Below are 13,984 nucleotides of genomic sequence, written 5' to 3'. Positions count from 1 at the left end.
GGGGTAAACATCACAAGTAAACACACGCTGATTTATATGACCATACCCGTGAAACACCACCTTTATAATGAACTGTGCAGAAAAACATCAAAGCCCCAGTCCCTTTTTGACCGAACTCTATGGCTAAGGTTTCTCACGATCCAACCAGCCTGGGTATTTCACAGTTAAATCCAGTATATGGGTAGAACATAACAATGGGCACACTTCTCCCATACGTTATAAAGGAGCATTCTCATCGGTTTGGAGATTAATCCTGTCCTGGATGCCAAAGTCTTCCTCACCTGCCATTAACATGTCCCTCAACTAGAAGATGCCAGCATTAATGGGAAAAATAAAAGGCAGCGCCGTGCACACTGATATCCTCCACTGCTCAGTAAGCACTCGCATTCACGTGCATCCAAACCAAAGCACAGCTGGAGTTTTTGTGCTGTTCACATTGCTCCCTTTAAACACTCTCGCCCAACTTCTCTTTTTTTCAAATTCGCATCTACTTTTTTAGAAGACAGCCCATCATCCCCTCACGTCATACACCAATGTGTTTATGTCAGGACCCACAGATGTGGTTTGACCGCCTTCTCACCTGAAAGAGATATGCTTAATATACTCAATTCCTAGGACATGCTGTATATTCCAGTGGGAACAAGGCTGCAGAAACAGACATAGTGAATACAATATGTAGCAACTGTTCCTGTAGGAGGGTGCCTCCTATCTTGTATTTATAATTGATATTCCTTTTGCTCATGTATAGCAGTTTTCCATGCTAAACTGCATTTTCCAAATATTTGCTCATTTTTTTTTATTCTTCCTACTTGGGTGTCTACCATTCCTTCAATTTTAGTGTCAGCGGCAAATTTTACAACCTTACAAACTACAACAAATTCTGTGTCATTAACATATATTGGAAAAAGTAACAGCCCAAGGACAGACCCCAGAAGGACTCCACTGATGACCCAACTCTTAGTGGAACATTAATTTCTTACCTGCACTTCACCAATTCAGTATGCAGCTTTGTAGGTTACCTACAATGAAACAGAAGAAAGCTCCTGTGAACAGTCAAGACAGACGAGCACTAACCACTCCGTCAACCCGGCACAACCTCACATACAATATAAATGGCGTACAGTGATCCCTCGCTATATCGCGCTTCGCCTTTCGCGGCTTCACTCCATCGCGGATTTTATATGTAAGCATATTTAAATATATATCGCGGATTTTTTGCTGGTTCGCGGATTTCTGCGGACAATGGGTCTTTTAATTTCTGGTACATGCTTCCTCAGTTGGTTTGCCCAGTTGATTTCATACAAGGGACGCTATTGGCAGATGGCTGAGAAGCTACCCAGCTTACTTTTCTCTTTCTCTTGCGCTGACTTTCTCTGATCCTGACGTAGGGGGATTGAGCAGGGGGGCTGTTCACACACCTAGACAATACGGACGCTCGTCTAAAAATGCTGAAAGATTATCTTCACGTTGCTATCTTTTGTGCAGCTGCTTCCTGAAGCGACATGCTGCATGGTGCTTCGCATACTTAAAAGCTCAAAGGGCACGTATTGATTTTTGACTGAAAAACAAACTCTGTCTCTCTCTCTCTCTCTTTCTGTGCTCTTGACGGAGGGGGTTTAGCTGCCGCCTTCAACAGCTTTGTGCCGCGGTGCTTCGCATACTTAAAAGCCAAACAGCCCTATTGATTTTCCTCTGCCTTTATGACAGTCTCTGCTCCTGACTCCTTTGAAGAGGAAGATATGTTTGCATTCTTTTAATTGTGAGACGGAACTGTCATCTCTGTCTTGTCATGGAGCACAGTTTAAACTTTTGAAAAAGAGACAAATGTTTGTTTGCAGTGTTTGAATAACGTTCCTGTCTCTCTACAACCTCCTGTGTTTCTGCACAAATCTGTGACCCAAGCATGACAATATAAAAATAACCATATAAACATATGGTTTGTACTTCACGGATTTTCTTATTTCGCGGGTGGCTCTGGAACGCAACCCCCACGATGGAGGAGGGATTACTGTATACACAGTGTATTTATAATAGGCTACATTAACACAGAAAATCAGTAACATTACCTTTTAATAATCATGGCACTGTAATATAGTTGTTCCTTACACAGCAGTTAATTTTCTGGTCAAATGCATATTTGGATTCAAAAAAAATAATTATTCAATAACTTTTGTTACATGTATTAAATTAAAGAAACAAAATTAATTCATCTAATTGGTATTTTGCATGAATTTTTGAAAATACAAAGGTTAGTAATTTAAGTGTTAAAACACTTAAATGTGTATAATGACACGTCATTATAACCAAAATTTAAAAATTGAGTATTAAACTTCACTAGCCAATGATCTGAAAAACAAAAACATTCTGATTTGATCAATTGGTATTGGTTCTATATAATTATAATTCAAGTTTGCAATTTAAGCCTATTCATCCATTATATTATGCACCCAATCATTTTGTCAACCCACTTTTTCCATTAACAGTTGTCATCACACTCATGCGCATGGCAGGCAGTCGATGGGCCGGACTAAGGGGTAGGCAGGGTGCACTAACACCTGTTCTCCTTCCTCTACAGATCCTCATAGGGAAAGCCCGCCTGACCTCACTTCCTGGTTCAATACACAAAACACACCCTCCTCCTGCCTACCCTCTATAAAACTGCCATTTCTTTGTATTTAAAATCAGTCCATATTTGGACTCGGCCTCAAAAAGACTACTTGTTCTACTATTTTCATTTGCTTATTTTTCCAAGTTTACGGGGTAGATCTCCAGACCTCCTTCTGGGTTTTCTTTACTTTCTTTTACTGTTTATGAGAACCCAAAGGCTTCTGTGAACAGAGGTGTGTGCTTTGCTTAAATTCATAATAACCCAGAGTACTGTAAAACCACCAGTGCCCTGAAATTCCTCTCTTATACACTGCTAAATGCCCGTGTTAACCATATTCTAAATATCCATTCACATACGATTAGAAATCTATTAAGTACAAGTGGGAAATTTTACATGACCTCACCTCCAAGTGAATAGCTCCAAAGTGGAACAATTTACAAATGACCTTGTTATCTAAATTTGATGAGTTGTGGAACTAAAATTCAGCTTCTCACCTCATTTCATTATTGTTTATTTACACATAAAACAGTTCAAGTTCATCTTTGATTACTTTCTGTGCAGCTTGCTCAGCAAACAAACAGCAAACTCATGGCTCTCCTAAATCTCTGGCCAGAAATGCATGTGAGCAAAATGAAATGGGAATGTGTGACATTACAAATGGAAATCCACATAACTTGTAGACACAGCATGAAATGTAGAAGCTGCCATGATGGAACTGCATTGGTGTAGTGCCAGCACTGACAATACCCAACTATATTATAACTCCTCACAGGAGCCTTTAAGGAGAAGTTGAGTATTTCTTTAAGTCCATTATTTCTACATACATTTGCCATACCTGTATATGCATACACAATGCAAAATTAGGTTCCTACGTCTATTGATTTCTATAAATTAAAAAAATATATTGCCCACACTGGCACTTTTCAATGGAGGCAATAGGGCATGAAGCACCACTGGAAAAATTATTATATATATATATATATATATATATATATATATATATATATAAAACAAAAAAAAACATTTTGTTTGAGTTTTGATTAAAGAAAAAAAATTACTTCTGCGTTTTTTTATGCATGTTTGCGACAATGAAAGGGATCTGGAAATAGACATTTTATCATATACTGTATTCCTGGTGCTATTTTTCTCGAGGTAAGCATAGGTTTTCTATTCACTTGTGCAAGTTCTCACATAAATACAAAAGTCAATCAAAACAGAACCAGCCACATGGCATTTACTGTGATTTGGAAGGAACCACTCGCCCGGGGATGAAAGGCCAAATGCAGAAGTAGCACACACAGCTGGTTTTCTTTTAAAATTATCTCATAATACTGGAGTTTTTTTTTTTGTTCAAAAATTACATGCATAAGCTATTTTATAATGTGCAAATAAATATTTGACAACTATCTTAGCTTGAAAAAATGGGCATTATTATTATTATTATAATTGGCAAGTTTTAATGGCTTCTGTTTTGCAGTTATACCAATGCCCTGTTAACTCAAATGTAAAAATGCCAGGGCAGGAAAGATTTAAAATAAATAAACAAAAAAAACTATCTATCTATATGTCTAGATAGATAGCTCTAGGGGGTGTCCCAGCCACCCAACCCAACAACAGACAGACGCTAGAGGCACACTGATAAAAACAAAGATGTTTTTATTTTTTTTCTTCACCACATGGGAAACGCCTTCCCCGTTCTTTACAGGCACAACTCAGTCTCACAAACACAAAAGCACACAATACTAACAATTCTTCTCTCTCTTTACTCCTCCACAGCAAGCTTTGTCCACCTTCCACCCAACTCTGGCTCACTGAGTGCTGTCCACTGGCCCCTTATATAAGGCACCTGGAAGTGCTTCAGGTGCTCATTACGGCAGGAACAGCTGCAGTGCCCCCTGGCGACACCCTGGGATCCCAGCAGGGCTGTATCAGACTCCTTCTCCCATGAAGCCCTGTGGGAGTCTGAGGTACGTCTGCCATCTAGTGTTTCGGGGGAGGTAGTGTTTTGTCCACACTGGCTCCCACGGTCCTTCCATAGCAGAGGTGTCCCGGCCATCTATGACAATATAAATCTATATATACAGTTAGGTCCATAAATATTTGGACAGAGACAACTTTTTTCTAATTTTACTTTTGAGCCCCTGAAATGAAGGGATTGTGTTAAAAAAAATGCTTTAGTTGCCTCACATTTTTATGCAATCGTTTTGTTCACCCCACTGAATTAAAGCTGAAAGTCTGCACTTCAACTGCATCTGAGTTGTTTCATTTAAAATTCATTGTGGTAATGTACAGAACCAAAATTAGAAAAAAGTTGTCTCTGTCCAAACCTAACCGTATCTCTCTCTCTCTCTCTCTCTCTATTTTATATATATATCTACACACATGCACAGCTAGCTGGACTTTGGAGCATAATGTCATGTGGAAAATGCTTAAATACCATTATTATATACCAATAACTGACTTGAAAAATATCGAATGTATCCTGTAAATTGAAAAAAAAATATACAAAAAACACAGAATTGTACACTACTTTATCATATTTCTTCTGGCCTACACCATCATTAATAATGCTGATATACCCTGTATATATTTTAGACTTTCATAAAGGGCAATGTGCAGATATCTCCTGACTCTGTGTTTTCAATCACAACACTGCTTTTCTAAAAAGTTTTATGGCAAATTCAATATAGCACTGAAATCATCTACTGATATTTATGTGTTAATTAATTTATGTTCTTATTAAATTCTTAATTGTAAGCTGTAATCTAGTGTGGAAATCAGTAATCCTCAGGTGTTTTATATTTCCGTTTTAATAATGCATGCAGCTACGGTACACCAGCTATTATTGTGGCAAAAAACTAGAAAAACTTTCACAGGACCTTAGCTGAAAGTTATCTTATTCAGCTATGAACATAATCAGGAATTGGACATATCCTTCATGCCCTGTTGGCCACTGGCCACTTCAAATTTAGTCATCAATTCCGCCACTGCATCCTGGGATCCACGGTTTCATTCTGTGCTCACACTTAACAACTTAAAAATGTTGACTCAATGTCAATTTATTTATATAGCACATTTAAAACAACACAGTAATGCTGTGGCCAAAGTGCTTTACAATAATAGAATAAAAGAAAAACAAAACAATTAACATAAAACATAAATAGAAATAAAATATATGAACAAAAAAAAATAAAATACGTAATAAATAGAAGTAATGTTATATACATAAAAAATAGAAATAATGTTATATAATCACAAAGAGGAAACCATCAGTATTACTGAAGGTCACGGAATGCAAGAGAATAGAAATGAGTCTTGACTCGTGTCACTGCATCTCTAAAGATCATCAACTTTACTGCACAAACCAACAGTGTTTTACTTTCTGCACTCAGCTGGATTTGAAGTATTTTCCATAAATTTAAGCCAACTTTAGCATAATTATTTTTTTGCGATCTTGATGGTTGAACAAATAATGCAAGGCAATGAACACAATGCTGGCACCAAACACACAACAGTAATACCTGATCATTTCTGGCAGAGCTTTTTTTATTTGTTTTCATAAACATTAATTTCATCCTCTGTCTTAATTTCAGACATGCACATGGACATACGTGGCATTTTACATTAAACGGAATGGCATAACTGTAGACATTTTGCATATGTAGATGTAAATTTTAAAAAGATACAGAAAATGCATTTACCTCTGGAAGATAATTCAGTTTTTGTGATAAATGCCTCCCCCCTTTTTCTTTTCACGTTTTTTCCTTTTCCTAAATCTCTCTTCTGCTTCATGCTTTCTGCAGGACATTCAATTTCCCTGACGTGAGGTGGTTGTGTTTGCTCAAGCTCCTTTCTCTTTTAAATGGTTTCCATTCACCACTAATGTTAAAGAGCCTTTTAGTCTTTACTCATCCAAACTGCTGCCTTGTTCAGGAGACATTTTCAAATTGCACCATGAAATGTGGCTGTAGGCTACGAAGAGAGTTTCGTCTATTAATGCAAGTCCATGTGGATCTGCTGAGCGATGTTTCCAACTCCTATTTTTTTCTGGGGTCTAAACCAAGCAGACTTTACAGCCAGGGCTGGCAATGGCCTTGCACTGTTCAGAAGTCATACAGGCCCAGGGTTCTCTTTTAGCGACAGTTGCAGAGAAGCGGCTTCAGAGGGCCATTGTAATCCAGACGTCACTGGTGTGTGGCTGACCTCTGTCTGCTACCACAGTGCAAATCTGTAAACTGAGATGAGTCTCCAGCAGTACACTATTAGTGCAACAACAAATCCCATTACCCGTCATGAGGCTCAGCAACATTTGTTTATATAAAGGCTACATGAATGAAGCTCAGAGTGCACTAATAATGGCTGAATAGAATTACAAAATAAAGTAAAAACTAAAGAACACTTAATTATAACAGGAGAGAGTCAGAATGCCCAGCTTAAGAACAGGGTGGCCAGGTTCAGGTTGGCAGGATGTTGGGAAAAATAAGCCTGTAGGGGTACAAGGCCAAAAGCCCACCCAGATCCCCCTGGGCATTCTACAATGCATTGATGTGACACCCTTAACAGGATACTCTTGTTGCTCTCTCTCTCTTCATCTTCCCAGTATCTCAGGTGCCTTGAGCATACTTAAGACTAGGGGGGCACCACAAAGTACAATTGGGGTGGGAGAAACACAGACCTACAGATTGGTGACCAGTCTATAAAACAATTACTGAACATGTAATGAAAAGGTCCAATTACTTTTCTCCTAAGCATTAAGGAATGCTAGTGATGCAATTAATTTAAGTAAGTGATCAAGAAAGCCAGATTAAAGAAATTGGTTTTTAGACATTTTTTGAAGTGTTCAACTGCACTGATCCGGCATACATGTACATATCTAGTGGTAAAATATTACAGATGTTTGGTGCATACAAACAGATCCCCAGCTCTCCTGTTCTTTTTTGCTTCACTCTCTGAATACTGAGCATGGAAGTATTACGGGAATCTAAGATAACAATTGGGGAACAAGCACTCCAAAACAATAAAAATTGTTTAAAGCCTCATATTGATTTTAAAATCAATCTTAAAAAACACAGACAGCCAGTGCAACGATGCTCAGATCAGTGAGATATGCTCAGATTTTCTCTCTTTTTAGTTAAACTTCTTGCTGCTGCTCAATCAGGTTCAAACACATTCTTTGTTAGCAAATTAGAATTGGTGAATGGAAATGGCAGATTCGGGCGGCACGGTGGCGCAGTGGTAGCGCTGCTGCCTCGCAGTTAGGAGACCTGGGTTCGCTTCCCGGGTCTTCCCTGCGCGGAGTTTGCATGTTCTCCCCGTGCCTGCGTGGGTTTCCTCTGGGCGCTCCGGTTTCCTCCCACAGTCCAAAGACATGCAGGTTAGGTGGATTGGCGATTCTAAATTGGCCCTAGTGTGTGCTTGGTGTGTGGGTGTGTTTGTGTGTGTCCTGCGGTGGGTTGGCACCCTGCCCAGGATGGGTTCCCTGCCTTGTGCCCTGTGTTGGCTGGGATTGGCTCCAGCAGACCCCTGTGACCCTGTGTTTGGATTCAGTGGGTTGGAAAATGGATGGATGGAAATGGCAGATTCTGAAGGATCCAAAATATTTGATATTATAGCTTGTGAGCTTGCTTTTTAAAAGCCGTTTCCTATTCAAATCAAGTTTCTTTCCATCTAAGGAATAGTTTGCTGCTGGCACTCTATTATGTTAAATGTACCTCTCATTCTCTTTCCAGATCTAGGATCAATTAAAGAGCAACAGCAAACATTGCCTTAAACTCTTTGGAGTCCGCAAAGGACGTTCCTTTCTTTTGTGCTAAAATGTAACTTTTAAAGTTCCTGACATGTTCAAATACTTCCCTAAAACGTGCAGCCATCCTCAATAACCCTCTCCATTTTTCTGTTCCCTGCTCAGCTCTTCTCTATCATGTGGCATCTTACTCTTAACCTTTAAGCAAAAAGGTAGAACCTACACCAATGATAGTGCACAAAATTATTTTTTGAAGATATTATGCAAGTGTCCCAAAACATCATAAAAAACTAACCCATGACTATTTGCCTTTCTATACATATTTAGTTTTTTATACTGTACATATTACATTTATGACCACAGAGTGTCACGAAAAGCATTTGCCCTTTTCTGGATTTCTTCTGTTACTGTAAATTTTTTGACAAATCATTTCCAAATCATCAACCAAAATCTAATATTAGGTTAAGGGCATCTGAATGAACAAATGACATATACTAATTGATTTCATTTACCTAATGAACAAAGCTACACGAGTGAAGAAGTGTCCCCTAGTTTAATGTACCCAAAGAATTGGTTATCTGAATGAACACAGCCAGCGCTGTTCAATATAAACCTCACAGATTTCAACTCTTTATTATCAGAGTAAAGCTGCCAACAAAAACATCCATTATGTGAAAAATTCCACAATCAGAGGCCACTTCTGAAGAGATCATAAAGCAGTTGCTATGTTAATGACAGCTGTTTCCAACAGCAGAATAGAATATTTTGTGTCAATGTATCAAGACATCCACTTTCTGAGGTGTTTACTCAGTTCAGGGTCAGGCAGATGCCTATTCCAGCCCTGGGCATGATAGTGGCAGACACACTCACGCAGAGCTAATTCAGAGCCAACAATCAGAAGCACAAAAAAAAATCTCCATACAGACATTAGATGAACTCAGCACTCTGGAGTAGTGAGGCAGAATTCCAAACTCTGCACAAATCAAAGAATAAACTGAAATTCAAAACAAATAAAACCATATCTTCCTTCTTAAAAACAGCCACATGAACACTATTCTCTACTGCATATATGAAATACCAGTGATCACTTTATACATTTACTCCTTAACTTTTTTTTTATTAAAAATAGTTATTAGTGGTGCAAATTTTGTGTTTACAGAGTGTAAGCTTTATTTTTTGTAGGAGTATGAAAATAAAGAATCCATGATACTCACTTTTTTATCCAGTCTTTCTGCAATTAGCTTAACCAATGACAACCTGTAAATCTAAAGCAGCAGAAAACTGCAGTTATGAGTGAAAATCTGTAGACTACTACTCAATACAGAAACAGACAGATTTTATACATCACACAATAAATAAACCAAAGTCTGATGTTTTTTTCAACTGCTTGAAAAACATCAATTAGGTTACTAGAGTTTTGTTTACCAAGAGGAATTCTGTAATAAACAGATAAGGCAAAAAATCTCAAAGCTGTTTATTGAAACACTAGTAGTAAACCACACCTGTGTACTGTTATGTGCTGAATATGGAAGGACAGACTAATTAACACAATTTTCATCTTTATTCAAGTATTTCACAGCAGTTTTGAAAATTACAGTAAATGTTCAAAATTCAAAATAACTTATACTAAGTCAAATATGTTAAATACAATTTGGAATAATCCTTTCCAAACAGAAAAGAACATTAAAATTGAAAAGCTACAACCAAAAACAACAAAAAAAAAAACAAAAAAAAAACATCCCTCAAAACCCGAATAAACATCAATAAAGTCCTTCTACAGCTACAATTGAAAAAAATAAAAAATAAAAAAGTGGAGAACTCTCCCAATATACTCAAAAGCATTTTGATTATGAATTTTGACTTGTTACTAAAAAACAATATTTTAGTAGAAAACATAAGGATGAAAACCAAGTCTTCTAAAAGTAAGGACTAGTATCTTGGGAGTAAAAGACTTTTTCTAGTTCAATAATGTGCAGTTTAAATTCATGAAGAGGCATTCCCACCCTCAGCCACTTTTGTCAATTACCCCAGCACTTGCAGTGTCATGACTATCAATTAAAAGGGGAAAATAAGAGCCAGTAGCAAATTGTCAAGATATTTAATGTGCTAAGGAGTGTGGTAGTGCCACTATTTCTTACACAGTTGTTACAAAAGTGAGATGGCGAGGTGGTGGAGGTGCAGCTTTGAAACCACCCAATACAGTTCATTTTCACTTCTGATGAAATCTATACAGTCTGGCAAAATGTGATATTTGTATAAAGCACCAAAGCTTAGTTTATGAACCAGGCTAAGCAGTGATAAGTGTATTTGTATTTTCTTGAACCTAAGGTAAGGCCTCAAAAGCACCACACGCATCTGGTAAATGAAGACTACACATCTGAGGTTCATCATTGCAACATTTAATGGCCCTTAAATGGGTTTGCAGATGTATACATTTAGAAGTGTAAGCACGGCAGTTCAAAATTATTCTTCTGTGGTTTATTTAAAAGAGCCTTTCTGTTTATAAAAAGGCCACCAATAGATTGTTATGCACTATTCCCCATCCTCCCGCCATCTGTATACAGTATGTCTAAAACTAAAAAGCAAGGTGTAGCTGTAAATGAGATTCCTACAAGTTTTGTTAGCTTGTGGAAGTAATAAAATTAATTTTAAAATGACTGCAGCAAGAACCTGAGATGTGTAAAAACTATGTTGAGAAACTTGCTATAAAAGTTTGCTACAATGTAATCAACAAAAAATAGCAACATTCCAAAAACTTTTTAAAGGTACAAAATCTTTTTTCTGTTAGTTTTGTGACATTAAAACTCACTTTTGAAATAATGGTAACATTAGGAAAAAAACATGTCAATTCTAAATATCAATATTTTTACAGTCTTATTTTATGCCACTTCAATCTCATCTTAATAAAGTACTTTTGAGTAAGTGGCAAAATAACATACAACACAGAATTTAGATATCTGCATTGTGTAATAGATTCAAAAAGTATCTCTTGTTCTTATATAATAAAGTCAAGAAGGAAAAAAAATTTTTTTTCTTCTTTGCTTACAGCTGAAGATAAATAGTTACACTGGATCACTGTAGCTGTCAAAGAAATATAGCCCAGGATAACCAGTTTGTCCTAGTACCTTAACTAAATAGTATGTAAACTTCAGAAAACATTAAAGAAATCGACACCATTGGTACTAGTAAACAGATGGGGACTGAGTTTCAAAGCAAACAAAATGCTAATTATATAAGGGAAAAAAAAGCTGAGGTAGCACTGTATCATCTCTGCAGAAGTCAATTCATCATTCTTTAGAGAAAGATGTTGCATATCTGATTGGACCAAATGCTATAGTAAATTGAGATATACTGAAGCGTAGGGGTGTTGACTACTTCTACAAAAACAACAAAAAAAACTCTAAAGCTCAAGTCTAACCACTGACAACACTGCCTAGAATGGCCATGTACTGTAAAACATCAGGAACAAGACGACATTGGCACATTTTTTCTAACAAATATATACTAGAACAAGAGGAGTTACTACACAAGAAAAAAATACAAACAACATGTTAAAAAGCTGATAATCTCTGTTCTTCTGCAGATTTGTTTCAGTTACGCTTGGGAGAAAATACAACGAAAATCCACAATTAATGCTCTTAGTTCAAGCAAGACAGTACAAAAACGTCCAGCTGGAAAAAAAAAAAACACTGAACAAGAAAAACTATTTAGACACAAAGCGCACCACAGTGAGTGATATTACCATAAACATACTTCAGCCAAGAGATAACTCAACAGTTACATTTCATTTGTTTCTATTTATGATTTAATAAGGCACATGCTAGGCAGTGCAAACCACAGGAAAGGAATTCTATTTAAATGTATTTAAACCTGTCATGCTAGCCTGCTGTGAGGTGTGGTGCACAAGACAAAAATTCATACAGATGTAGCATATATGTTCTGTTTCTTTCTCCTCATTGCAGTGAATGGAAATAAAATCAAAAAGCATACAAGAAATAATGCAACTCCCTGCAGAAAGCTACCATTACACCTTCTGATAACAAAAGCATTTTCTCCCCCTTTTCCAGAATCTACTGCTAAACCTGTTTTGGGCTTATTCAGTTGACATTTGGCTTCATGTTTTGACAAAATTTCTCAAAAGACAGCAATGTCAAAACTACCACACAAAACTTACACACAAAAAGTAATAACATTTTGTGTGTTTTTTATGCACATTACATACACCTGCAAGCAGCTCTAGGATGTGACAAACATCTTGTATTTACTAGCCCAGAGCTAAAAGTGCTATTCAAAAACTCAAAGTATTTCCATTTCATATGATCCACAATACAACAAGGATCTAAAGCCAAACTGGCAAAAGAGACACCTTATTATGGTTGCTGAAAATTCCTACTTTTTTAAAAACTGACATACTTTGCTCTCCTGAGGGAGTTATTACACATATAAATAAATGACATGCGGATAAAAAGCTATCATACAACTCCAAAGCACCCTTGAGTTTTAGCTGATGTCTTGTTTCAAGGATTCATTTATACAAGTATCTGGGAAAGGGGGAACATTGTTGCTTCACCAATGCAGAAGTTGCTTTGCAGGTTTTCCTCATTTGCCTTTTCTCATACCTTCCGGTGGCAGCCAAATATAGTTGTTTTATTTGTATCATTGTAGATGAAACCAGGAGCAGCGGTTTAAAGTGAATAGCACCAGTATCAAACAGCATTGGCATGAGTGGACATGGACACCTTTTTAAAAGCATGTCTGTTTGGTTCTGTAGGCTGGTTGGTTCCAGGTACCTGAGACAATAGCACCAAATCACCATAAGAAAAAAATGAACAAAAAAAAAAAAAAAAAAAAGGTAAATAAAAACCTGTGGGGTGGGGAGGGGGATATCACAAAAGGGAGCATTTTAAGTCTACACAAGCTCCGCAGTCAAGAAATAAATGGCTCAGAAGAATGGTCTCCCTTCTTCAAAGAGTTTCTGTCAGGATCAACCTGTTTTTTTCCTCAAAAATAATCACAGGAATGTCTCAAAAGTTTGAACTGTTCTTTCCATTTCCTGAAATATAAACAAACAAATTTAGGTCAATGCATTCTCATGAAATACAATTCCAGTAATAAAGCTGGTGCAATAAACTGTTATAATAAATGCAAAAAAATCATACTTTATACATCCAATAAATATGCACAGTACACAACATTATATATCTATTTATATATGCACATAAATACTGTATACAAGTGTGTATATATATATTGTACTATGCAAGTGAACAAATAAATAAATAAAAGCAAGTCCAGCATTCTAGGCAGAAGACACTGCAAAGGAACTCCACAGGTTTGAGTTAGTGGAGATGCTTTTGTTGAAGGAAGGCTGGCCTAATTGCAATAGAATGCAGTTTCTTACCAACTTAATCCATGGAGATCAGCTTGGCTAGGGTGTGTTACGCAGAGGTTCTGTTCAAGATAGAGAGAAAAGACTATTTTCATGTCTCCGTGGGCCTTCTTGGACAAAAGGTGTTTGCATTATTGGACTCAGGTAGTAATCTCTGTGTGATCCATCGAGGCTTGCTCCAGAAGTTATGTTGCCAAAGCTTGGAACAGGTGGATATTTGTTGTGTTCCTGGCAACTTAATCAA

General features: G+C 37.1%; 1 protein-coding gene across 1 annotated transcript in view; it reads right to left on the bottom strand.

Annotated features, from left to right (window-relative positions):
- Positions 1–9,810: 9,810 nt before the first annotated feature.
- Positions 9,811–13,984, bottom strand: part of atad2b (ATPase family AAA domain containing 2B) — a 313,933-nt gene continuing 309,759 nt past the window's right edge. Inside the window, exon 28 of the mRNA XM_028798864.2 lies at positions 9,811–13,404. Coding sequence (XP_028654697.2) covers positions 13,363–13,404 — 42 coding nt within the window. The 3' untranslated portion in view covers positions 9,811–13,362. The remainder of the gene's footprint in view (positions 13,405–13,984) is intronic.

The sequence above is a fragment of the Erpetoichthys calabaricus genome, chromosome 3 (assembly GCF_900747795.2).
Source record: "Erpetoichthys calabaricus chromosome 3, fErpCal1.3, whole genome shotgun sequence".
NCBI lineage: Eukaryota > Metazoa > Chordata > Cladistia > Polypteriformes > Polypteridae > Erpetoichthys > Erpetoichthys calabaricus.
Note: the sequence above shows the minus strand (reverse complement) of the source record. Positions and strands in the feature narration are given on the sequence as shown.